General features: G+C 45.0%; 1 protein-coding gene across 1 annotated transcript in view; it reads right to left on the reverse strand.

Annotated features, from left to right (window-relative positions):
• Positions 1-20,399, reverse strand: part of ME1 (malic enzyme 1) — a 399,810-nt gene that overhangs the window by 69,510 nt on the left and 309,901 nt on the right. The window contains exon 7 of the mRNA XM_082250089.1: positions 2,659-2,768. Within this exon, the coding sequence (XP_082106215.1) occupies positions 2,659-2,768 (110 nt within the window). The remainder of the gene's footprint in view (positions 1-2,658; positions 2,769-20,399) is intronic.

Genomic DNA, 20,399 nt, shown 5'->3' on the forward strand with positions numbered 1-20,399 from the left:
TTTAAATTTTGGCCAATTTGTTTTCTGCTACATATTTTTGGTAAAAAAAAATCGCAAAAAGCGTATTTTGATTGGTGTCCGCAAAAGTTATTGCGTTTACTAACTAAGGGAAAGATTTTTGTCATTTTTGTTGTTTTTTTTTAAACGCGTAATGGCGGCGATCTGCGATTTTTTTTTGCGGGACTGCGACATTGCGGCGGACAGATCGGACCCTTGACTGACATTTTTGACACTTTTGGGGTTACCAGTGACATTACTACAGTAATCAGTGCTATACATATGCACTGTTACTGTAAAATGACACTGGCAGTGAAGGGGTTAACTTTTTTTGAGAGGGAGGGGTTGTGTGTTCCTAGGGGCGTGTTTCTAACTGTGATTGGCTGTGGCTTGAGGTGTAGGAACAGTGATCAATGGTCCTACATAAAACATATAATTGCTGCGCTAAAATATAATAAAAATAAGTATGCGAAAAGCAGCCAACACAAATCTTTGGAACAGAAAGATCAATAATAATAAAAATACAAATGTGGCGCTAATCTGGTAGCTAAAATCAAAGAAATGTCCTTGATATGCGTGGATGAAAAAGCAACAGTTCAAATTCTTTCTCGTGCATCAACAAAAAACTTCACAAAGAAGGGAAGAAATGTGAAGATCCTCAGCAAGGGAGACCACCACCAGGCATTCGCACACACTGATCCTTACCAGATCACATTGACCCTCATCACAAAGGTCAAAAAAACGCCCATGGTACAAGCACTGGAAAGCCGGGATCATTCACTCCTCCTCCTATGATATCTTCCACCAAGCGGACAGTCCTTAGGTCCTTGCTCTGCTTTATTTGGTTTTACTGCTGCTAGAAGAGTTCCAATAGACGTCCTAAAGGTATATGAAGCCAAGAAGAGTACATACGTCACACATCCAGCAACCTGCCCTTGCTGGGCTCCAGTTCCGGGCCTGCTCTTACTCTCCGGCCTCCTCTCCTCTCGGTCTCTTTCCCGGGCTTAGCGGAGTGGTGGCGGGTGTCAGGCGGGGAGGGCGGGAGAGGAGGGGGAGGAACACTCCATGTGACGGGCCGCTCGGCTATTAGACAGTACACAGCGCGATGTTTGGCGAGTCCGGGCCGGGGAGTGCACAGCGTACGGTACCTCAGTGCTCGGGTGTCCGGGGACAGAGCGGGTCAGGCGGCCGAACACCCGCGGGTAACACAATTTCTCTATCCAGTGAAGAGGTGGAGGATGAAAAAAAATCCGAGACAGTCTCACTTCCTGTGCCCGCCGGAAGTCCCGCCTCCGCTGTCTCCACCTATTGGCCGTATTCAGGAGGGCCAGGAACGCAGAGGGATGGAGCGCAGTGCGCCTGACGCAGGGAACCGCCAATGACGTCACGGGGAAGTCCGGCGGAGTGGGCGGTGTCTGGCTGCGGCAGGGTTTAACCTCATAACTGCTGTTAAACTCGCATAAACTCAGTATGTCCTGTAAAAGCTGTAAAACTGAAGTTTTTCACTGTCGGTTTCCAGCTGTTAATATCTAGCATTCAGAAGAGGTTTTCAACTGCCCTGTGTACATGAGCCCCCATGTTCTACTTACTGTATGTTTTACCTTGACTATGTTCATTTTTATTTGCGGTGTCTATTTTTCTTACATTTGTTTCATTCAAAAGTTACTTTTTAAAATTCTTGTTGAGTGTATTTAGTGCAGCCATAAGAACTGGTATTCTTGATTTTTTTGATTACAGCAATTATATTATTAAAATTATTAAACAGGTTTGGATTTTGCAGTAAAGTGCAGTCAATCAAATATTCTTCAACTGCAGCTGGAGAAATAGTCTGCAGGAACCCGTGCATTGTACTAGCAATCCACTAATCAAAAATTCTTTAATATTTAAAGGCTAAGCCCAGCTTTCTGACCATGTTTTGTGTTACACCCGTACTTAGGGTGTAACATGAAACATTCACAATCCCTTACCCCTTACTGAATGCTGGAGTTCTTCTCCTTGTAGGCTCTTGTTATTTTTCTTTTTTCATTTGCTTACTTGCTCACTTACAAGGGCTGAGGGTTCAGAAAGGAAGACTGTTGAGATGTTTTTAGGAAGCTTTATACAACACCCTGCTAGCCCTTTCCATCAGCCATGATCTGTCCGCCTTGCATAGATGAGCACTGATAACCATCGGGAGCACCTGGGGCTAGGCGGGGACCGGAAGTAACATCTAAGCTGGAACCGCTTGAACCAGAAGTGCAGCGACTGGTGCGTTTAATGGTTTCGGAGGTGGTGAGACAGCTGAGCTAGCACTATACTCTATATCAGTGATGGCGAACCTTGGCACCCCAGATGTTTTGGAACTACATTTCCCATGATGCTCAACTATACTGCAATGTGCATGAGTATCATGGTAAATGTAGTTCCAAAACATCTGGGGTGCCAAGGTTCGCCATCACTGCTCTATATCCTGATAGCATTATCCATTATTGATAAGTTTTATTGTGTTTTTATTGTGTTATTGTGTTTTTATGCTGTAAGTGTGTTTTTATCAATAAAATGTGGTTGTTTTGATTACCGTACCATTGAAGGCTATTCTTCCTTTCTCTTTCAAATCATTTGTGGTCACTAATGAGCCGGATGGAGGAATGATGCACATATGTAAAAAGTTGATTTGCCTACCTTGAATATCATCGTTGAAGGTACAGTACTGATTACGATACTTGTTCAGTAAACGAAATGCATTGGCGTTGGCAAAATCTTCAAACTGGATGAGGCAGGTCATGCCATACCTGAAAGGACAAGAGGAAACTTCAAAAATTTAGAACAAGCATACGAACCTTAGACTGTTCTCTCACTTTCTAGACCTGCATTGTTTCTTTCCTGAATCAGTGGCTCAGAAGCATTGAAGACAATGGGTCAGCAAAACAGCCAGGCATTTACCATTTTCAGAAGAGGGCTAGCAATGGAAGTCCCCTTTATTTTTGCTAGGAAAGCATTGCATAGCAATACAATCAGTGCTGGAACAAAGTCACCTGGCACCCTGGGTGAAGATTAAAAACTGGGCTCCCCCCATGAGCATCATATCTCCCCCTCCCAATAAAAACATCCAGCACTAATCTGCATGCTCACCACCCTAAGCATAAATTTCCTCTGCAAGCCTAAATTCTCCCTAAGCAAAGATGCAAATATTTTCCCCTCCTCCCAGTACAAATCCCCCCTCCCAGCACAAATCTTGCCCCCCCCCCACATTCCCCCCTCTAAGTATAAACTCCTCCCCGAATCTCTCTTCTAGCATAAATTCCTCCCCCAAACTTGCCCTATCACAACCCCCCCCCTATTTCTCCTCCTAGCAGAAATTCCCCTCCTAAATCCTTCCTCCTACGACAAATCCTCCCCCCTCGAATTCCTCCTCCTAGCACAAACCCCCCTTCCTAGCACAAATCTAGCCCCCCCCCTCCTCCCACTGCAGAGGCGTAACTAGAACCTTCAGGGCCCCGATGCAAGAAACCATAAAGGGCCCCCCAGACCCCTGGCCGGGGCCCTTCCCTTCAAGCCCAGGGCTCTTCCCACTAATCCTGGGGCTCTTTAATCTCATTGCATGGCCTTTTATTATGGTCCTGCATCAGGATCCTTTCACAAGTTCTGCAGTGGGCCCCCTTCCTGCAATCTTGGGGCCTCCCCACAGTGGGGAAATTCCAGGGCCCGGTCGCAAGTGTGACCTTTGAGATCCTAGAAGTTCACCCACTGGTTTGCTACCGGGCCCCCTGGAGCATGGGGCCCGGTAGCGATTGCAACCCCTGCAACCCCTGTAGTTACGCCCCTGTCCCACTGTGATTCCAGCACAATTCCCCCCTACCTTCCTCCCTCCCTGAAACCTACAGACATTAGATGTTACAGTGACCAAAATTTGTTACAGGAGCAGTGACAGCAGCAGAGGAGGATGGAGTGGGGAGGAGCTACGGTCTGTGTTCTCCCCTGGTGGTATGCAGGAGTTAACCCAAGAATGATGTCAGTTTGGGACTGTGTAGGTTTTGATTACCCACCCCTTACCCACATTCTGCTGCCAGGACAGAAGCAGGCTAGGGAGGAGATGGGGTAGGGTAATCAAACCCTGCCCAGTCCTGATCTTACAGCATTCCTGTTTTATCTACTGTACTGAGAAGCACTGCTCTGACAGGAGGGATGAGCTGGAGGGGAGGGAGAGCATAGCCTGCACCTCTCTCTTCCTCTCTGCTGCTGTCACTACTCCTGTAGGGAGTTCACTGTCACTATTTCTATAGTAAGTAGTAGCAGGAATCACCATGCAATGCCTCCCTCTCTCACATGAGTTTACTGACAAGGGACAGGACACAACAGGAAACAATAAATAACAATATACTCTGTCACAGGGCAAAAACTACCACCCATTATTCTTTATTTTTTTTAAAAATGTATTTTTGCTGCAAAATCAATGAGATCATGTCACATATTTTAGGCTACATGTACAGATACATCTGATTTCTGCTTTTGAGATCAATTTGGAAAAATATGGAATACATTGTATTTTTGTGTTTAATTACATTTATTGTTGTGCACCCTTTGCTATATTTTACATTTTAGAAAATGTAACATGTCCTACTTTGTTATCTAAAAAGTAGAATGACAGTGACCATGGCAGTGAGAAGTGACATTTTGCTGCCATCTTACGCCCTCATAAAAAAAAAAAAAACAGGGAAGCTGGTAAGTTTCGTGTCAGTGGCAAACATTTGAGAGGCTACACTTCTGTAAATTGTCACATCAAAGCATCACCATACCAGTTCATCACTTTAAAATGTCTGTTTTTGAATAAATGAGTTGCCTATCTCTGCTCTGCTGCACGTATTTTCATTGCACGTGCATGCCTCCCCTGCACATACTGTTCACTGTCATACCCTTCATACTACTCTCCTGCATATACTGTCCACCAAGGGCAGTGGCAGGTGGGTGCTTAGAGTTTCTAAAGCACCTCCAAAAATTCTTTAAGTACCTCCAAAATTTACATGCCACTACTGTTACAGTGTTTTTTTATTTTTTTTTTTTATTTCATTGCCTGCATGTCCTCCATTGCTGCCAGGAAGCTGGGGACTCTTTTTTTTCCTGTGGAGGGATACACCCACTCTAGGCCACAGAAGCAGCCAGCCGATGATCTTTAGTTAGACCCGGTAGGCTGGTTTCAGAGGTGAATTGATATATGGTCTCTATGTTGCCTCCTCAGCCATTGGGAAAGCACTGTACCCGCCCCCTTCTCCAGCCTGTCTTATTTGACTCTAAGATGTAACAGAGGAGATGTTGGCAGCTGGATGGGAGGGGGAGAGAGGGGAAAGAGCACAGCCTGCTATGGGGGACAGAATTCAAGAGGCAGACAGATTTCTCAGCCCCTGCAGTGATCCACAGAGAGTTGTGTTTGCATACACTCTGTCTAAAGACAAAGAAGCAGCTTCTGCCAGCATGGAGAGAACAAGCTGGTTTCTATAATATTCTGACACCAGCAAGACTTATGGTAAAGATTCTCTGTGGAACGCAGGTATCCTGCATTCCTTCCTGCCAGCACAAGTCATGATTCTTACATAGACTCTGATAGAGAGAAAAGAATGCAGGAAATATGTGTGTTTGTCCATCTATCCATTCATCTGTTTGCTTTATATTTGCACAAACATTGCAGGTGTCACAATACAAGAAGAATGGATTGAAAATAGGGATATTGTCCTCTGATGGCATCCTGCTACACCTCTGTTTCCTACACGCAAAAAACAAGCCAGGGCTCTTGTACGTAGCACACGTATGAACTCTGCATTGTGTATGTAGAACACCCCTGATCTCTGCACTTTGTATGTAGCTCACACCGGATCTCTGCACTGTGTACATAGCACACTGCTGATCTCTGCACTGTGTACGCAGCTCACACCTGATCCTGCATTGTGTACATAGCACACTCCTGACCTCTGCACTGTGCACATAGTGCACGCCTGATCTCTGCACTGTGTACATAGTGTGCACCTGATCTCTGCACACTGTGTATGTAGTGCACACCTGATCTCTGCACTGTGTACGTACATAGTGCACTCCTGATCTCTGCACTGTGTACGCAGCTCACACCTGATCCTGCATTGTGTACATAGCACACTCCTGACCTCTGCACTGTGCACATAGTGCACTCCTGATCTTTGCACTGTGTATGTAGCGCACTCCTGATCTCTGCACTGTGTACATAGTGTACACCTGATCTCTGCACACTGTGTATGTAGTGCACACCTGATCTCTGCACTGTGTACGTACATAGTGCACTCCTGATCTCTGCACTGTGTACATAGTGCACACCTGACCTCTGCGCAGTGCACATTTGATCTCTGCAGTGTGTACGTAGCTCATGCCTGATCCCTGCATTGTGTACGTAGCACACTCCTGACCTCTGCACTTTGTATGTAGCTCACTACTGATCTCTGCACTTTGTACGTAGCTCATGCTGGACCTCTGCACTGTGTACATAGCACACTCCTGATCTCTGCACTGTGTGCGTAGCATGTGCCTTATCTCTGCAATGTGTATGTAGTGCTCGTCTGATCTCTGCATTGTATATGTAGTGTATGCCTGATCTCTGCACTGTGTACATAGCGCACGCCTGATCTCTGCACTGTGTATGCAGCCAGCTAATGGTCTCTGCACTGTTTATGTAGCGCACGTTTGATTTCTGAGCTGTGTACGTAGCACACTCCTGATCTCTGCACTGTGTATGTAGCACACGCCTGATCTCTGCACTGTGTACATAGCGCACGCCTGATCTCTGCACTGTGTACATAGCGCATGCCTGATCTCTGCACTGTGTATGTAGTGTATGCCTGATCTCTGCACTGTGTACATAGCGCACGCCTGATCTCTGCACTGTGTATGCAGCCAGCTAATGGTCTCTGCACTGTTTATGTAGTGCACGTCTGATTTCTGCACTGTATACGTAGCACACTCCTGATCTCTGCACTGTGTACGTAGCACACTCCTGATCTCTGCACTATGTACATAGCGCATGACTGATCTCTGCACTGTGTACATAGCGCATGCCTGATCTCTGCACTGTGTACATAGTGCATGCTTGACCTCTGCACTGTGTACGTAGCACATGCCTGATCTCTGCACTGTGTATGTAGCGCACTCCTGATCTCTGTGCTGTGTACGTAGCACACGCTTTCTTTGCACTATGTACATAGCGAACCCCTGATCTTTGCACTGTGCATGTAGTGCATTTCTGATCTTTGCACTGTGTACGTAGCACACTCCTGATCTTTGCGCATTGTACGTAGCATACTCCTGATCTTTGCACTGTGTACATAGCGAACTCCTGAACCCTGCATTGTGTGCTAAGCCCACTCCTGAACCATACATTGTGTGTGTAGCACACTCCTTAACCCTGCGTTGTTTGTGTAGCGCACTCTTGAACCCTGTATTGTGTGCATAACCCATTCCTGAACCCTCCATTGTGTGTGTAGCTCACACCAGAACCCTGCACTTTGTATGTAGCACACTTCTGAATAATGCACTCTGTATGTAGCGCACTCCTGAACCCTGCACTCTGTATGTAGTGCAAGCCTGAACTCTGCACTCTGTACGTAGCACACTTCCGAATGTTGCACTCTGTACGTAGCACACTTCTGGAAGTTGCACTCTGTATGTAGCACAATCCTAAATTCTGCATAGTGTAAATAGCGCACCTCTGAACTCTGCACATAAAGCATTCCTGAACCCTACACTCTGTATGTAGTGCAAGTCTGAATTCTGCACTCTGTACATAATGTACTCCTGAACCCTGCATTACATGGTACATAACCCACTCTTGAGCCCTGCACTCTATGTAGTGCAAGCCTGAACTCTGTACATAATGCACTCCTGCACCCTGCACTCTGTATGTAGCATGTTTTTGAATACTGCACTCTGTATGGAGCGCACTTCTGAACCCTGTACTCTTTATGTAGTTCAAGCCTGAACTCTGCACCCTATGTAGCGCACTTCTGAACGTTGCACTGTGCATGAAGCATACTCCTGAACCTTGCAGGCATAGCGTGTTCCTAAACTCAGCACCCTGTGTGTAACGTACTCCTGGTATTTAACAATGCCCCTTTTAGACCCTGCAATTGTTAGTACAGTTTGGCCAGACCTACCATTTGAGGCAACATGCTCTCCCCATTAGTGTTAGAGAGTTTGCCATTTGTGCATGTGTAGTACAGTGCTGTGTTGGGGGCTAATTGTTCTATAATTTTGAGGGCTAATTGTTGTGCAATTTTTGGGGATATTTTTGTGCAATGTTGAGGGCAAATTGTTGTGCAATGCTGGTGGGGGTAATTACTGTGCCATGCTAAGGGTAATGTATTGAACCATATCCTAGTTAATTACTGTGCTGTGCTGAGGGTTAAGTATTAAACCATGCTCTGGTTAATTACTGTGCTAGGGGTTTATTTCTGTGGCCTACTGTGGGTTAATTAATGTGAAGTTCTGTGAGTTAATTATTTTGCTGTGCTGTGGGTTATTTCTGAACTTGACACAAGCTGTGGGTTTTTATTTCTGGCCCTAGCTGGGCTTATTTTAACCCCACATTCTCTTCAGTTCACCCCCAAGTCATTTTTGGTCTATACAAAGGGAGAAAAGTGTTACACTACAAGCCATAGACCATGAAAAAAAATACACTGGTTGGTGATGCCCACATGCTGGCTACACCCACTTGCTGGCCACACCCATATGCGCACGGTAGGTCGTGTGCCGCATTAGCACCCCCACTCATACATCAAGAAGAAGAGGGGAGAAGCGCTCTAAGTGCAGACAATTTATTTCAGATAACAAGGCAGGTTATATACACTCACTAGACGTGAAGGGTAAAAAGCTGTGTCTGTCCAAACAATCCTGCAGCCATCCTCTGGAGGGTGTCCTCTGTTCACAGGAAGCCGGGTGCAGTTCCAACACTGGCGGTGGGAGGAAAGGAAGCCGGCTGCCTCCCACAACATCAGCGGTGAGCGGTCAAGAGGCTCCGGTCTGCGGCTACGTGGTGTGGATGATGGATGGGGGCACTCTCACAGACAGGGATGGTGGGATCTGTCCAATGTATTACGGCATGCACGACGCGTTTCTGAGCATGCGCGGGGTCATCTACACCCGGCGCGCTCTTTCATCAGGTGCTAGAGTGCCGTGGTCTCTGTGGTGTTTTAGTAATGCTGATCAGGATAATGATTGAGCACAGCTGAAACAAGGAGACGGCAACCGCCCAAAGCATTGAGCAATAGCCTAACCAATCAGGCATTGAAGCAGCTATAGAGGAAATTAAAAACAACTTGGAAGTGGAGTGTAATCGGTCGGCTCCCCTCAGATACACATGTATGGGGGCTAAACAACCACTTATCACAATAAATAGCAAAGGTTAGGCAATAATAATGAAAAAATAGGGGTGAGCCCGGGTTCATCAGAGCATATGAAGAACATGTAAAAAACATTCCAAGTTTAAAAAGGACAATCATTAAAATGTAAAAAATGTAAAAAAGTCTGCACTTAGAGCGCTTCTCCCCTCTTCTTTTTGTCTATAAAGATTCTTCCTCCTCATCTGTGGAAGAGCTGCTCAGTGCCTATGGACTTTATCCCTTTAGGATCATCCACATATTTATGGTATCTCATTGTACCTAATTGAATTGTACCATTTCATGTTTATGTTCACTTGTAGTACTATCCCATTTATCGTCAGTGCCTTTTTTCCTCTTTCCTTCCCCCCCTACCCCCCTCCCCCCCCCCCCTTCCCTGTCTTCAGCTGCTCATTAGATTTGTTCATCTATCTCTCATATGCTGGAGGTCTTCTTAGCGCTCTGTGTTCTGTTTTTTATACTCATACATCAAGCACCACCATAGCACCCCCCCAAAAAAGTTGTCTGGAGCCGCCCTTGCTGCCCACTTTCATACTTTATGCACTCACTCTCATCTGAACAATACTAGCTGCTCACATATCCTCTGCACTCTTCTCTTGTACATACTCCTTACATTCATACGGTTTACACTCCTCCCTTTCCCATAATTGTCTCCACACTCCTCTCCTGCACATACTTCCTACCTTTTTTTGCATAGTTTGTAAAATCCCTAAAATTACCAGTTCTAGAACAGACACACTTTTACTATTCAGCTGGAGTATAGGTATACCAGTGAAGAATGAGATATGGTTTCTCTTATTCTCTCTGGCCCCAAACTCACTCCACCTTGTGTGGCTTGGGTAACAAAAGGGCCACAGTTAGAGGGTTGGCCTAAAGTGAAGAAAGCATAAACCTGCCCCTGATCACCAAGAGAATGGGTTTTAAGATTTTCACTTATTCATGTAGCTTACACATACATCAACAAAAGAAGACATCTTCAAGTTTCAGGATTGACTAAAAGTTTAATATAGCATGAGCAATATTAAACAAATAACTTTGAAAGTTTTATTCCTTTACTGTCCACTCTTACTGGAAGCGATGTTCTTTTTGATGTGAGCTCTTACTGGAAGCCTGCTTCCAGCATAACATGAAATATATTAATTTATGTATTTAAGAGGCCAAAGTAAATATGGCCAGACAGATATTTCTGAAGTTAAAAAGAACTTTAGACATAAATATTCTGGCAATAATTTAAAAATGTATATTAAGATCATCTGAGTCGATCTAATTGAATTTCTTGTTCTGTTTCTGTGTTTATATTTTATTTAACTATTTGTTTTCTTTGACAGTGCTAATCAGTAAGGATTTTTTTTTTTCGAATATCAAAGGCAAATATAACTAATGCATGCTAAATTTAATTACAGAACAGTTTTTAACTAATGTAGGCAGCTCTCATATAGCACTTGCAGGGAAGATGGTTTTCATAATGTTATACTGAATGGTGCAATGCAAGCTGACCAGTGGCGGAGCTAGAGGGCTAGCTGGGGTGGCAATTGACACCCCAGACAAAGTCCTTGCCACCCCTGTTGCCACCCCGCTCATGGGCGTCTGCAATTCCGAATTCCACACACAATATCTGTTTGCTTTTTGTGCAGCGCTGATCGCAAACTTGGTCTGTCCGCCGGCTCTGGCTCCCTCCTCTCCCCCTACTGTCCAGCAGCTACGGAGTTCTCTGCTCTGCCCAAGGCAGGACACTGCTTTCTCCTCCCATCCCCTGATTGCATCCTGTGGGCGGAAGAGAGGAGGACAGCCATGGAGAGCACCTTCTTCCGTGTACAGAGCACTGCAGAGTAAGGGCAGAGCGTCCTGCAGGTTGTTTCCATAGGGCAGAGAAATCCAGCATTTTTCATTGGAATGAAAAAAAAAAAGTTGTGTGTGCATCCCTGTTCCCCCGCCCCCTCCCCACATGCCAGCCTCCTGCTAACCTCTACAGTCAGCCATGTGTGTCCTATGGAGGGACAGAGCTGCAGAGAACCGACTGGCAGCATCCCTAGAAGTGACTAGCAGCATGGAGGACCCAAGCTGAGCCACTGCCCTCTATTACTGTACTAAAAGGTCAAGGTGGGAGGAAACAGCTTCAGAGTCCTACAGATAAGTGGATGATTGTAGCAGAGGAGATCTTGCTTCATATCTGATAGCATGGATTTTAGAAAGGGGGGGGGGGGGGACAGGGTGTCTCAGTTATGTGTTACATAGAGATAGGGAAAAAATACACTAGCTTGTTGAGCTTCTTCAGCGCAACAAAATATGCTCTTTTATTGCTAATTCAAGTTAACAATAACCAAATTATAGGAAACCTAATGTGAAACAGGTAGGCTGTCATTGCTGTTTTTTTTCTGAAAATGCTAGTTGCTTGGTTGGGATGCTGACCGCATTGATCCGATTGGAACAGTGGAGGTATACAGATTGGGACATGTGAATTTTAGCAGACTTTCCTGACATTCATGTTTGAGGTTAGAATGTTATAAAGATAGTAAGTCAGAATAATACCAACTAACGGGCATTATCAGGGAGAGGTTGGCAGTAAAGGGCTTATAGTTCACTAATCAGACCTAGCCCCCCTTTTCCCAAACACACACAAATTCACAGAACTCTGCTAAGGGCTAGAGGTGTCATAAGTAAAGAGTAATATGCCTTATTATAGGTAACTTAGGAGGCACACCTGTTTTAGGCTGGGTTCACACTATTGCGATGACAGACATTGCATGTGATTCACACCGCATTGCTGTGCAGATCACATGCGATGTCTGTGCCATACAAATTTTGCCATACAGTTTGTGTGATTAAATTCATATCCCATTCAGACCAAAACAGTGCAGGACCCTTTTTTTGGTCCACACTGGAATCTGATCGCAAGTTCACACCTATGCGATCCAATTCCTGCACAATTTCAAAGTTCACACTGTGGTCTGATTCTCACCGGGGGTGTCATTAACTGTACATTGACATCCGCAGTGGTTCGCAGATGTCAGATTGAACCGCCAACGATTTAGGTGCAATGCGAAAACCCACACAGGAATTGCAGGATTTCCCGCATAACACCAGTGTGAACCCAGCCTGAACCTCTAAGACCCCTTTCAAACTTGTGTGACTTGTCCTGCGATTTGGGATTGCAAAATTGCATGACAAGTCATTCTTCATTATTTCCAAAGTGGTGCAGGAACAACTTTGAAGTTGGTGGGACTTCAAGTCGCACAGATATGAACGGTACGTTCATATCTGTGCGACTTGAAGTCCCACCAACTTCAAAGTTGTTCCTGCACCACTTTGGCCCAATTTTAATGTGTTTTGAGGTCCAAAGACATAGGCATTGCTTCAAGCCCAGTCAAAATTACATCAAAATCGCAATAAAATCCTTAAGTTGCACAAGTGTGAAAGAGGCCTAAAAGTCTTCAGCACTGTGCTGTAAGCACACAAATTGAACATGGTTTTCAGGTGGCCGATTAGGTCATATTCTGCAGGTAATACTGCCCACCAAACACTACAGGGGATTATTTATGCTATACTATGATACTAACCATCTCACCCTGGCATGTGTATACCTCCCATATACGAAACAATTTATCAAGATTTTTCCTTGTATCCAATACTTACTATAATCTGTACCCAGAACTAGCTACATGTTGTAATGCATATCAGGTCTGACATGCGTACTACTCTCTAAGAATAAGAATGTGTGGTGTGTAGACATGCATAAGAGGAAGCCTGTCAGACCTGCTATGCCTTAGAATGTATACCTCCATATAGCTGCTTTAGCAACTTAGGGGGTCATTGGGGGATATGGTAGGGTCAAATCATTGCAGCACATGCTGTATCCAGCACATACATTTCAGCGCTGCATATGCTTCTCTGGGGGGGGGGGGCGCTCTTGGGCATTTTCGCCCTGGGCACTAGTTGACCTTGTCCCACCACTGGTCACTGTCACTCAACTCCAGCTACCCTATATATACATATATACTGCTCACCCAGCTCCATCCTGCCAAAACCCCATAATTCCTGCCTACCCAACTCCATCCTTATTGCCTGCCTTCTCGACTACATTCACTAGGAATGCCTGCCTACTAAACTCCACCCTGCCCCCACTTCATACTGCCTCCAACCAAACTCCATCTTACCCTGACCCTACCTACTGCCTGCCTACCCAGCTCTCTACTGCCAGCCTAAATCCATCCTGCACCAAACCTGTACTGCCTGCCCATCCAACTGCCCTATATAGACTCTCACCCATCTCCATAGTGCCCCCACTCTATACTGTCTGCCTACTCAACTCTATCCTGCCCCCACCCCATACTTCATCCACCCAGAATGACTGCCTCCTTACGCAAGTCCATCCTAACCTGACCCTGTACTGCCTACCTACCCAGGTCTATACTAGAACCCTAAATCCATCCGCCTACACCCTGTACTGCCTCTGCCTGCCTAACCACCTGCCCTATATAGACCGCCTACCTACGTCCATCCTGCCTCCACCTCATTCTGCCTGCCAACCCAATTCTATATAGACTTCCCACCCACATACCCTGTTCACTGATCTTCTTTCTGTCTCTTCGCAACATTGCCACCCATTTTCACCCTGCCCACTTCCCTTATATAGCCTGAACCCAACTATATTCTGCCTCCGCATAACCTTTCCATTTCTGCCCACCTCCCATTTATAGAATATCCATCCACCTCCATCCTGCCCCTACAAAACCTGTCTTCCTGACTTCATCTTGCCTTCCTTCCCCTATATACTGTAGTGTGCCTATCCACCTCCATCCTGCCTCTACATAACCTGACCATCCATCTTCACCATTCTCATCTCCTTTATATAGACTGCCCACACACCTTCAGGCTGACCAACTATCTTTATCCTGCCACGTTGTATATTGACCCCCCAAAATAATACCTTGCCACCCCTTTGCCACCTCTGTTTTAAAAGTCTAGCTCCGTCACTGAAGCTGACTTCAGTCTGAGTTCAGTAAGTGACATACAGGAGACCAGTCATAGAGACAGAGTATAAATACTGTATATGCCAGCACACAATGGATCTTCAGGATAAGTCCAAACAGTTCTAGATTAAAGGAGGATCACATTACAAACAAAAGGTGCAATGTTTCAGAGCCCCTTTGTCAGGCACATACTTCGCAGCTCCAAAACCTTGCACTTCTTGTTTGTAATGTGATCCTTCTTCAATAAAATTCAGACTTATCCTGAAGATCTGTGGGGTACTGACAAATGTTTACTCTGTGTCTTGCATGTTCCAGTCCCCAGCTGGCAGTTGCTGTATCACCTGCTACTTTAGGGCCCATTCAAGGAAAGTATGCAATGGGAATATGGACCATCAACAGTCTTAGAGACAAGAACCAATTCGATTCTGAATTAGCAGTATTTGTCCCCCCCCCCCAAAAAAAAAAAAGCTTATTGGAGTATTGATGAGAGCCCAGCCAATCCCCAGCAAAGTGGGCTGGCAGGGGGAGGCACCTCATAAACACTCAGGGGTCATGCCAGCAGGGGCAGTCGGGTGGATGATAGAGAAGGAGTGCTGGGGAAACTGTTGGTGGGCCTTGAGGGTGCCCCCTAGCCTGGGGGGGGGGTGAACTTGGGACTGGGGCTCAGATGCCGGAGGGACCCTCAACAACACACAGAGGAAATCCTTCCTGGAGTCATGGGAGCAAGGAGGGGACAGCAGGAGCAGGTCAGCATGTCCAGGAGTTCTCCAGAGGAGCCAGCCGGGTGGGCTGGTGAGTGAGCAGTCTAGGAGGACTGTGGTTTCAGTCTGGGAGGACTGTGGAGAAGTAGCCAGGAGGGCTAGTGAAAGTGGCAGCTGCAACCAGGCAGGCTGAGAGTACATGGAGTGGTGGTGCTAGGAACAGTAGCCACAGGATTGGAAGCTGGACACTGACTTTTTCTACACATTTAAGGGGGGCTCGGGTTCCTGCCTATAACAGCCTGTTGCTCCAAGATCTAAATGAGTGCCGTGTCAGGATCATCGTTTTGTCAAGTGTACCAGAGGAGTTTCTGCAAGCAAGTGTGCTGGAGGAGCAGAGGAGTGTATATAGACTGTATATAGTCAAATTGTCCCTGAAGTTGTCTGAAGTCAGGTGGGCATCCCATAATACCATTAGTCCCATCCAAGTTTTATCCTCTCAATTAAAAACAAAAAATAAAGTGCTCTACTGTTTTATGAATCTGGGAGGCTGTGAAAATTCGGGGTGCCTAGCTGTGCAAGGTTAGGGATCCCATATTACCTGCGGCTCCTATGTGCTACATCCCTTTACCCCTTTTGTCCTATTCCCAGTTTTCCTTATTTTTTTTCCTTTATTGTTGACTGTGTTAACCTGGTTTAGGACTCCGGTTGATATCATAATCAGCTGAATCCACCTTTCTGTGATATATATATAGGCTATGTTCACATGTTGGCGTAGTGGATCACGGGCTGAATCACCGCGATTCTGCCCGCGATCCGGAAATCATTGCAAATCGCGGGACGCCTGTGCGTTGCCGTTGATTTGCAATGGCACCCCAAACGCTGTGCGATGTTGCCGCGATTTCTGCCTGACGAATCGCGGTAACATCGCCCAAACAAAATAGCGGGTCGCATGATGCCCAAAAAAGGTACAAGAGGGGATGTCTCCGCTGACATCCGCCACTCCATAGGGGTGCATGGAGCATGGATTCTGATCCTCCAGACGGATGGAAAATAGGGTTTCAATCCATCTGGATTTCACGAACAGGAATGGATCGGATAGCAGCGAGTGTCAGCGGAGATGTCTCCGCTGACATCCGCCGCTCCATAGGGGTTGCATGGAGCATCCGATCTGGTCCGCCTAAAAAACTGACAGGCGGATCGTATCTGAAAGCCTGTGTGAAAGGGGCCTTACAACACTTTTTCTGCTCTCAGATGTTTCCAATATGCCACTTGTCATCCTTAGTTCAGTTTGAGCAGCTGTGTAATCTGTCTGAGCCTCCAATTAGCCTAGTATACCTGCTAAACAAGTTGTTGCTTCTTGCTACATTGCAAGGCAGTCTACCCTCTCCTAAATCTTGGGAGAAGGATTTCGGCCACAGCTTATCTACAACACAATTGTCCCAGATGGTCCTGTTGACCTTCACCCACACCTCTTAGGCTGGGTTCACACTATTGCAAATTGGATGCAGGGAATTTGCACGACAGGAGAGTATGCCCGTCTCTCAATGAAGCCGGTTCACACATCTCAATGGCGGCTGCAGGGCAGATTGCACATGGGTCCTGTTCATCTTTGGCTTTGTTTCAGGTCTGAATTTGGGCCTGATTCATCCATAAAACGGAGACCAGGGATGCATCGGACCCCTGCTGTGAGCCTCATCCGTATTAGGTGTGAACCCAGTCTCAAATAGTTTCCAGAACAAAAATAACTTACTATGCGGCTTTCGCTATCTACATCACTGCTTTGCTGGTGGGGCTGTGGTCAGCCCTGATGCATCTTTTGTAGGAGTGCTGCTGGATCCACCAATTTGGCAAGACATTACTTTGCAATCTAAAAAAATCTAGACATAAACTTGTCCATTCCTTTGCATCTGCCTCCCATATACTAAGCAGTATAAAAAAGTGCATTACCCTACCCCTTGAACACTACTTAGCTTCTAATTCCCATTTTCTGGAGACAGGCTAGGGTATCAAAGAGATCTGATTGGATCAGAAGAGTGAATAAAATTATGGAAACAAAACTACTGGTTGCGACTTGTAAGAGAACAAGATGATACATTTTACAGTGCTTTAGCCATCTCGATGCATCATAATCTTTCTGGAGCTGATTCAGGGTCCTGACCTTTTCCTTTTTCTTCCCCTGTGACTGGAGTAGAATGAATACCCTTGTGGTTATTGCATATAGGATGCCCTTCCCATCGTTTCAGCCTCACCTTGGCTGTGGTAGAGCTGACCTGCTAAAGTTATTTCCCATTAATATATGTATATTTTTTTTCTGCTTGCTCTTCTCTGTGGCCACTTCTGCTTCTTTTATTCTGGTATCTCCCAACTCCAGGAGGGCATGTAAATGCTAATTTGTCTGACTATGTTTTATTGTACAACAGAGAAGACACTAGAAATGTTTACCTTAAGGTGGATATGGATTTTTTGCATAATTACATTGGTCCATCTTGGCCCAATGTAAGTATGCATATGCCATACCTGGGGGATCGATGTGGAGAATTACTATAGTAGTCACTGCTACTACTCTGATCGTTGCTATTGGGTGCTGTGCCGAGCAGCTGCCCTGCTAGAAAGTAAACACAGGGTCACTTGCTCAACACGAATGACATTCACAGAATGCCTTGCATTCTTCTCAATGAATGCAAAGTGTTCTTTGATTGGACAAGGTGGAGATTATGGTGTCACCTTCCCTCCTCTCCACCATGTCCAATCAGAGAACGCTTTGCATTAATTTAGTAAAATGCAAGGCAGTCTGTTAAAGGCGCCCATGCCAAGCAAGTGATCCCCTTTGACAGTGACACAGCATGGGACCTGTAAGAGAGCGACAAATAATAAAAAGTTTAAAAGCCACAACTTTACAGTACCCAGTGAATTTTCTTGCAGTGCTGGCACTGGATTTGCACTAGGATGTTTCTGTTAAATAATATCACACTGTGCTTAAGTAGTCATACTTAAAGAGGAACTACAGTCTGCTTACATAATTTGTAATAAAAACATCTTTGCCATTCTGAAGCTCCCCTCCAACCACTTTGCATATTAGTTTTTATATATACTGTGATTCTGTACTTGCCAAATATGCTGCAGAAATCTCCCTCTACTAAGTCTGGCTGTATCCATTTTAACTGTGGGCAGCTGAAGTTGCTTCCTGTTCACTTCCTGGATTTACACAGACACACGCACACACACACACACACACACACACACAAACAACAATATTCTGGCGCTCTACTAGTGTAGACACTGCTGCAGGTATATACTTGTACAACTGTTGGAAATGGGGTAGATGGTGGGGAAGTCCAAGACAGTAATCAAATGTAAATGGTGGTGATAATCCAAATAAGCGAGGCTGTGCTCAATGGCTGCCGCCTGAAGTGAGGAGAGGCTCTACATGAAAGGAAACAACAAAAAAGCAGCGCCTACTGAGTGTAGCATACAAAGTTTAATGGGGGGTAAAAATAAATTGTACACTCACAAAGGTGAACGATATGCTAGCATAGTGAGTAGAACAGGTCATCTGCAGAGTCTCTCTAAACTGGTGATGGATGGATGCTGCTGTGACAATGTACTTACACATATATACAGACACGCACATACACATATTTATATATATATATATATGTATATATATATATATATATATATATATATATATATAGACACACACACAGGCATACACTCACTCACACCACTGCTTGCCTGCACATTCTCTGTCTTGATGAATAATGAATCTCTGCAGTCTCCTGTTATCTCTGCCCTCACCCAGCCCCCTCCAGCTCTGCAGCTTTCCTTGGCTCCCCTATGACTCATCCCTCCCTTCCTTACTGGAAAACTCTCACGAGAGTTAGAGAGAGAGCTGTGCATGATGTCATTAGCCTAAGCTTTTTACCAGACAAGAAAGAGAAAGTGGGCTATATAAGGTAATTACTGGCAGAAACACAATGTTTTACTGTCCAAAGTTAAAACAACAAGGGTAGAGGATTTAATAGATGGAAAGATGAAAAAATGACTGAAGAACAGCTTTAAGTGCTTAAGCAGCCATTTCAGATCTGTATTCCAACGTATCACTTTGCATTCTGCTGTTCTTTTTTTTTTTTCTAGAGATCAATCCTTCTTGATACTTCTTTTATTGCCAGTATAAATAAGATCTCTGACTGGATCACTCTGTCTTCTAGCATATTTAAGACTTTTTTGTACTCAAATGTAAATGGCCCCACCTGGACCTCACTTGCTGATGTTTCATCCAGTAAGCTAAATCAGTAAAGGAGTGAAGTCCTGGTGGGGCCATGTAATTACAAGTACTATAAAGATTTATGCTGGAAGACACATGCAATTGTATTCTTTGTATTATTTGCCAATCATCTACTGTTTGTTAGACTGTTAGGCTTCATAAATATACTATTGTGTGTCTAGACCAGCCTTTTTTAACTAGGTTGCTGAGGCACCCTAGGTGCCTTTTGGGTTCTTCAGGGATGCCTTGGCAAATCCCCAAAAATTGCTCACAAATTGTCAACATGCTGAGAAATGGATCAAGCCTGCCTTTTTTTTTTGTTATACAAAGCTATAGGTTTTATTGTGCAGCATTAAAACCTTGGGCACTGCGCGGGCCAGTGGCAGGCTTCCTAACAACCAGTGCCATTATAGGTTTATGAAGGGAGACATCAAGCGCCTGAGGACATCCTTGTTTATCCCTCCCTTACCCTTCTCTGTCAGCACTGGGGGCCAGTTTATGGCTGATTGAGGGAGAGAATGAGGGTGAGAAACTAATAGAGAAGAGAAACAAAGGAATATTAGCACCAAAGAGTGCAATGGTATATTGCTTTGTAAAAATGTTAGGTGTCCTAAGTATGTAGTGCCCATTACATTATGTAAACCTATTACTTAAGTTTTTTTACATCTTAGAATGGGATGACTTGACGTTTTGTATACATTTTATAGGGAGCCTTGACTAAAAAAAAGAAAAATCAAACATTTCATTGTACTCAAAGTCTGTTTAGACAGATCATAACTCTGTGCAGTGTTTGATTAGTTGACCGTAACATTTTCTGGTAACTCTACATTTTCTAAATCTGTTACACCATTGTGAGTCCCATTGTTTGGAATTTTTCCTGGGTTAGTGATGAATAAAGTGGTAATTGCTGAACTTGAACATGCCAGAGAGAAAATGGTGGTGGCTCTGGGGGTGTCATAGATGATTCCAGTGCTGCATTTGTCCAAAATACAAAAAGGACCGGATGGGAGGAAGCTAGTGCTGGTAGAGATGATGAGCACATTAGCATCATGTTAATGCTGTTCCAACAATTTTT

This window comes from Pelophylax lessonae, assembly GCF_965119305.1.
Source record: "Pelophylax lessonae genome assembly, chromosome: 3".
NCBI classification, from domain to species: domain Eukaryota; kingdom Metazoa; phylum Chordata; class Amphibia; order Anura; family Ranidae; genus Pelophylax; species Pelophylax lessonae.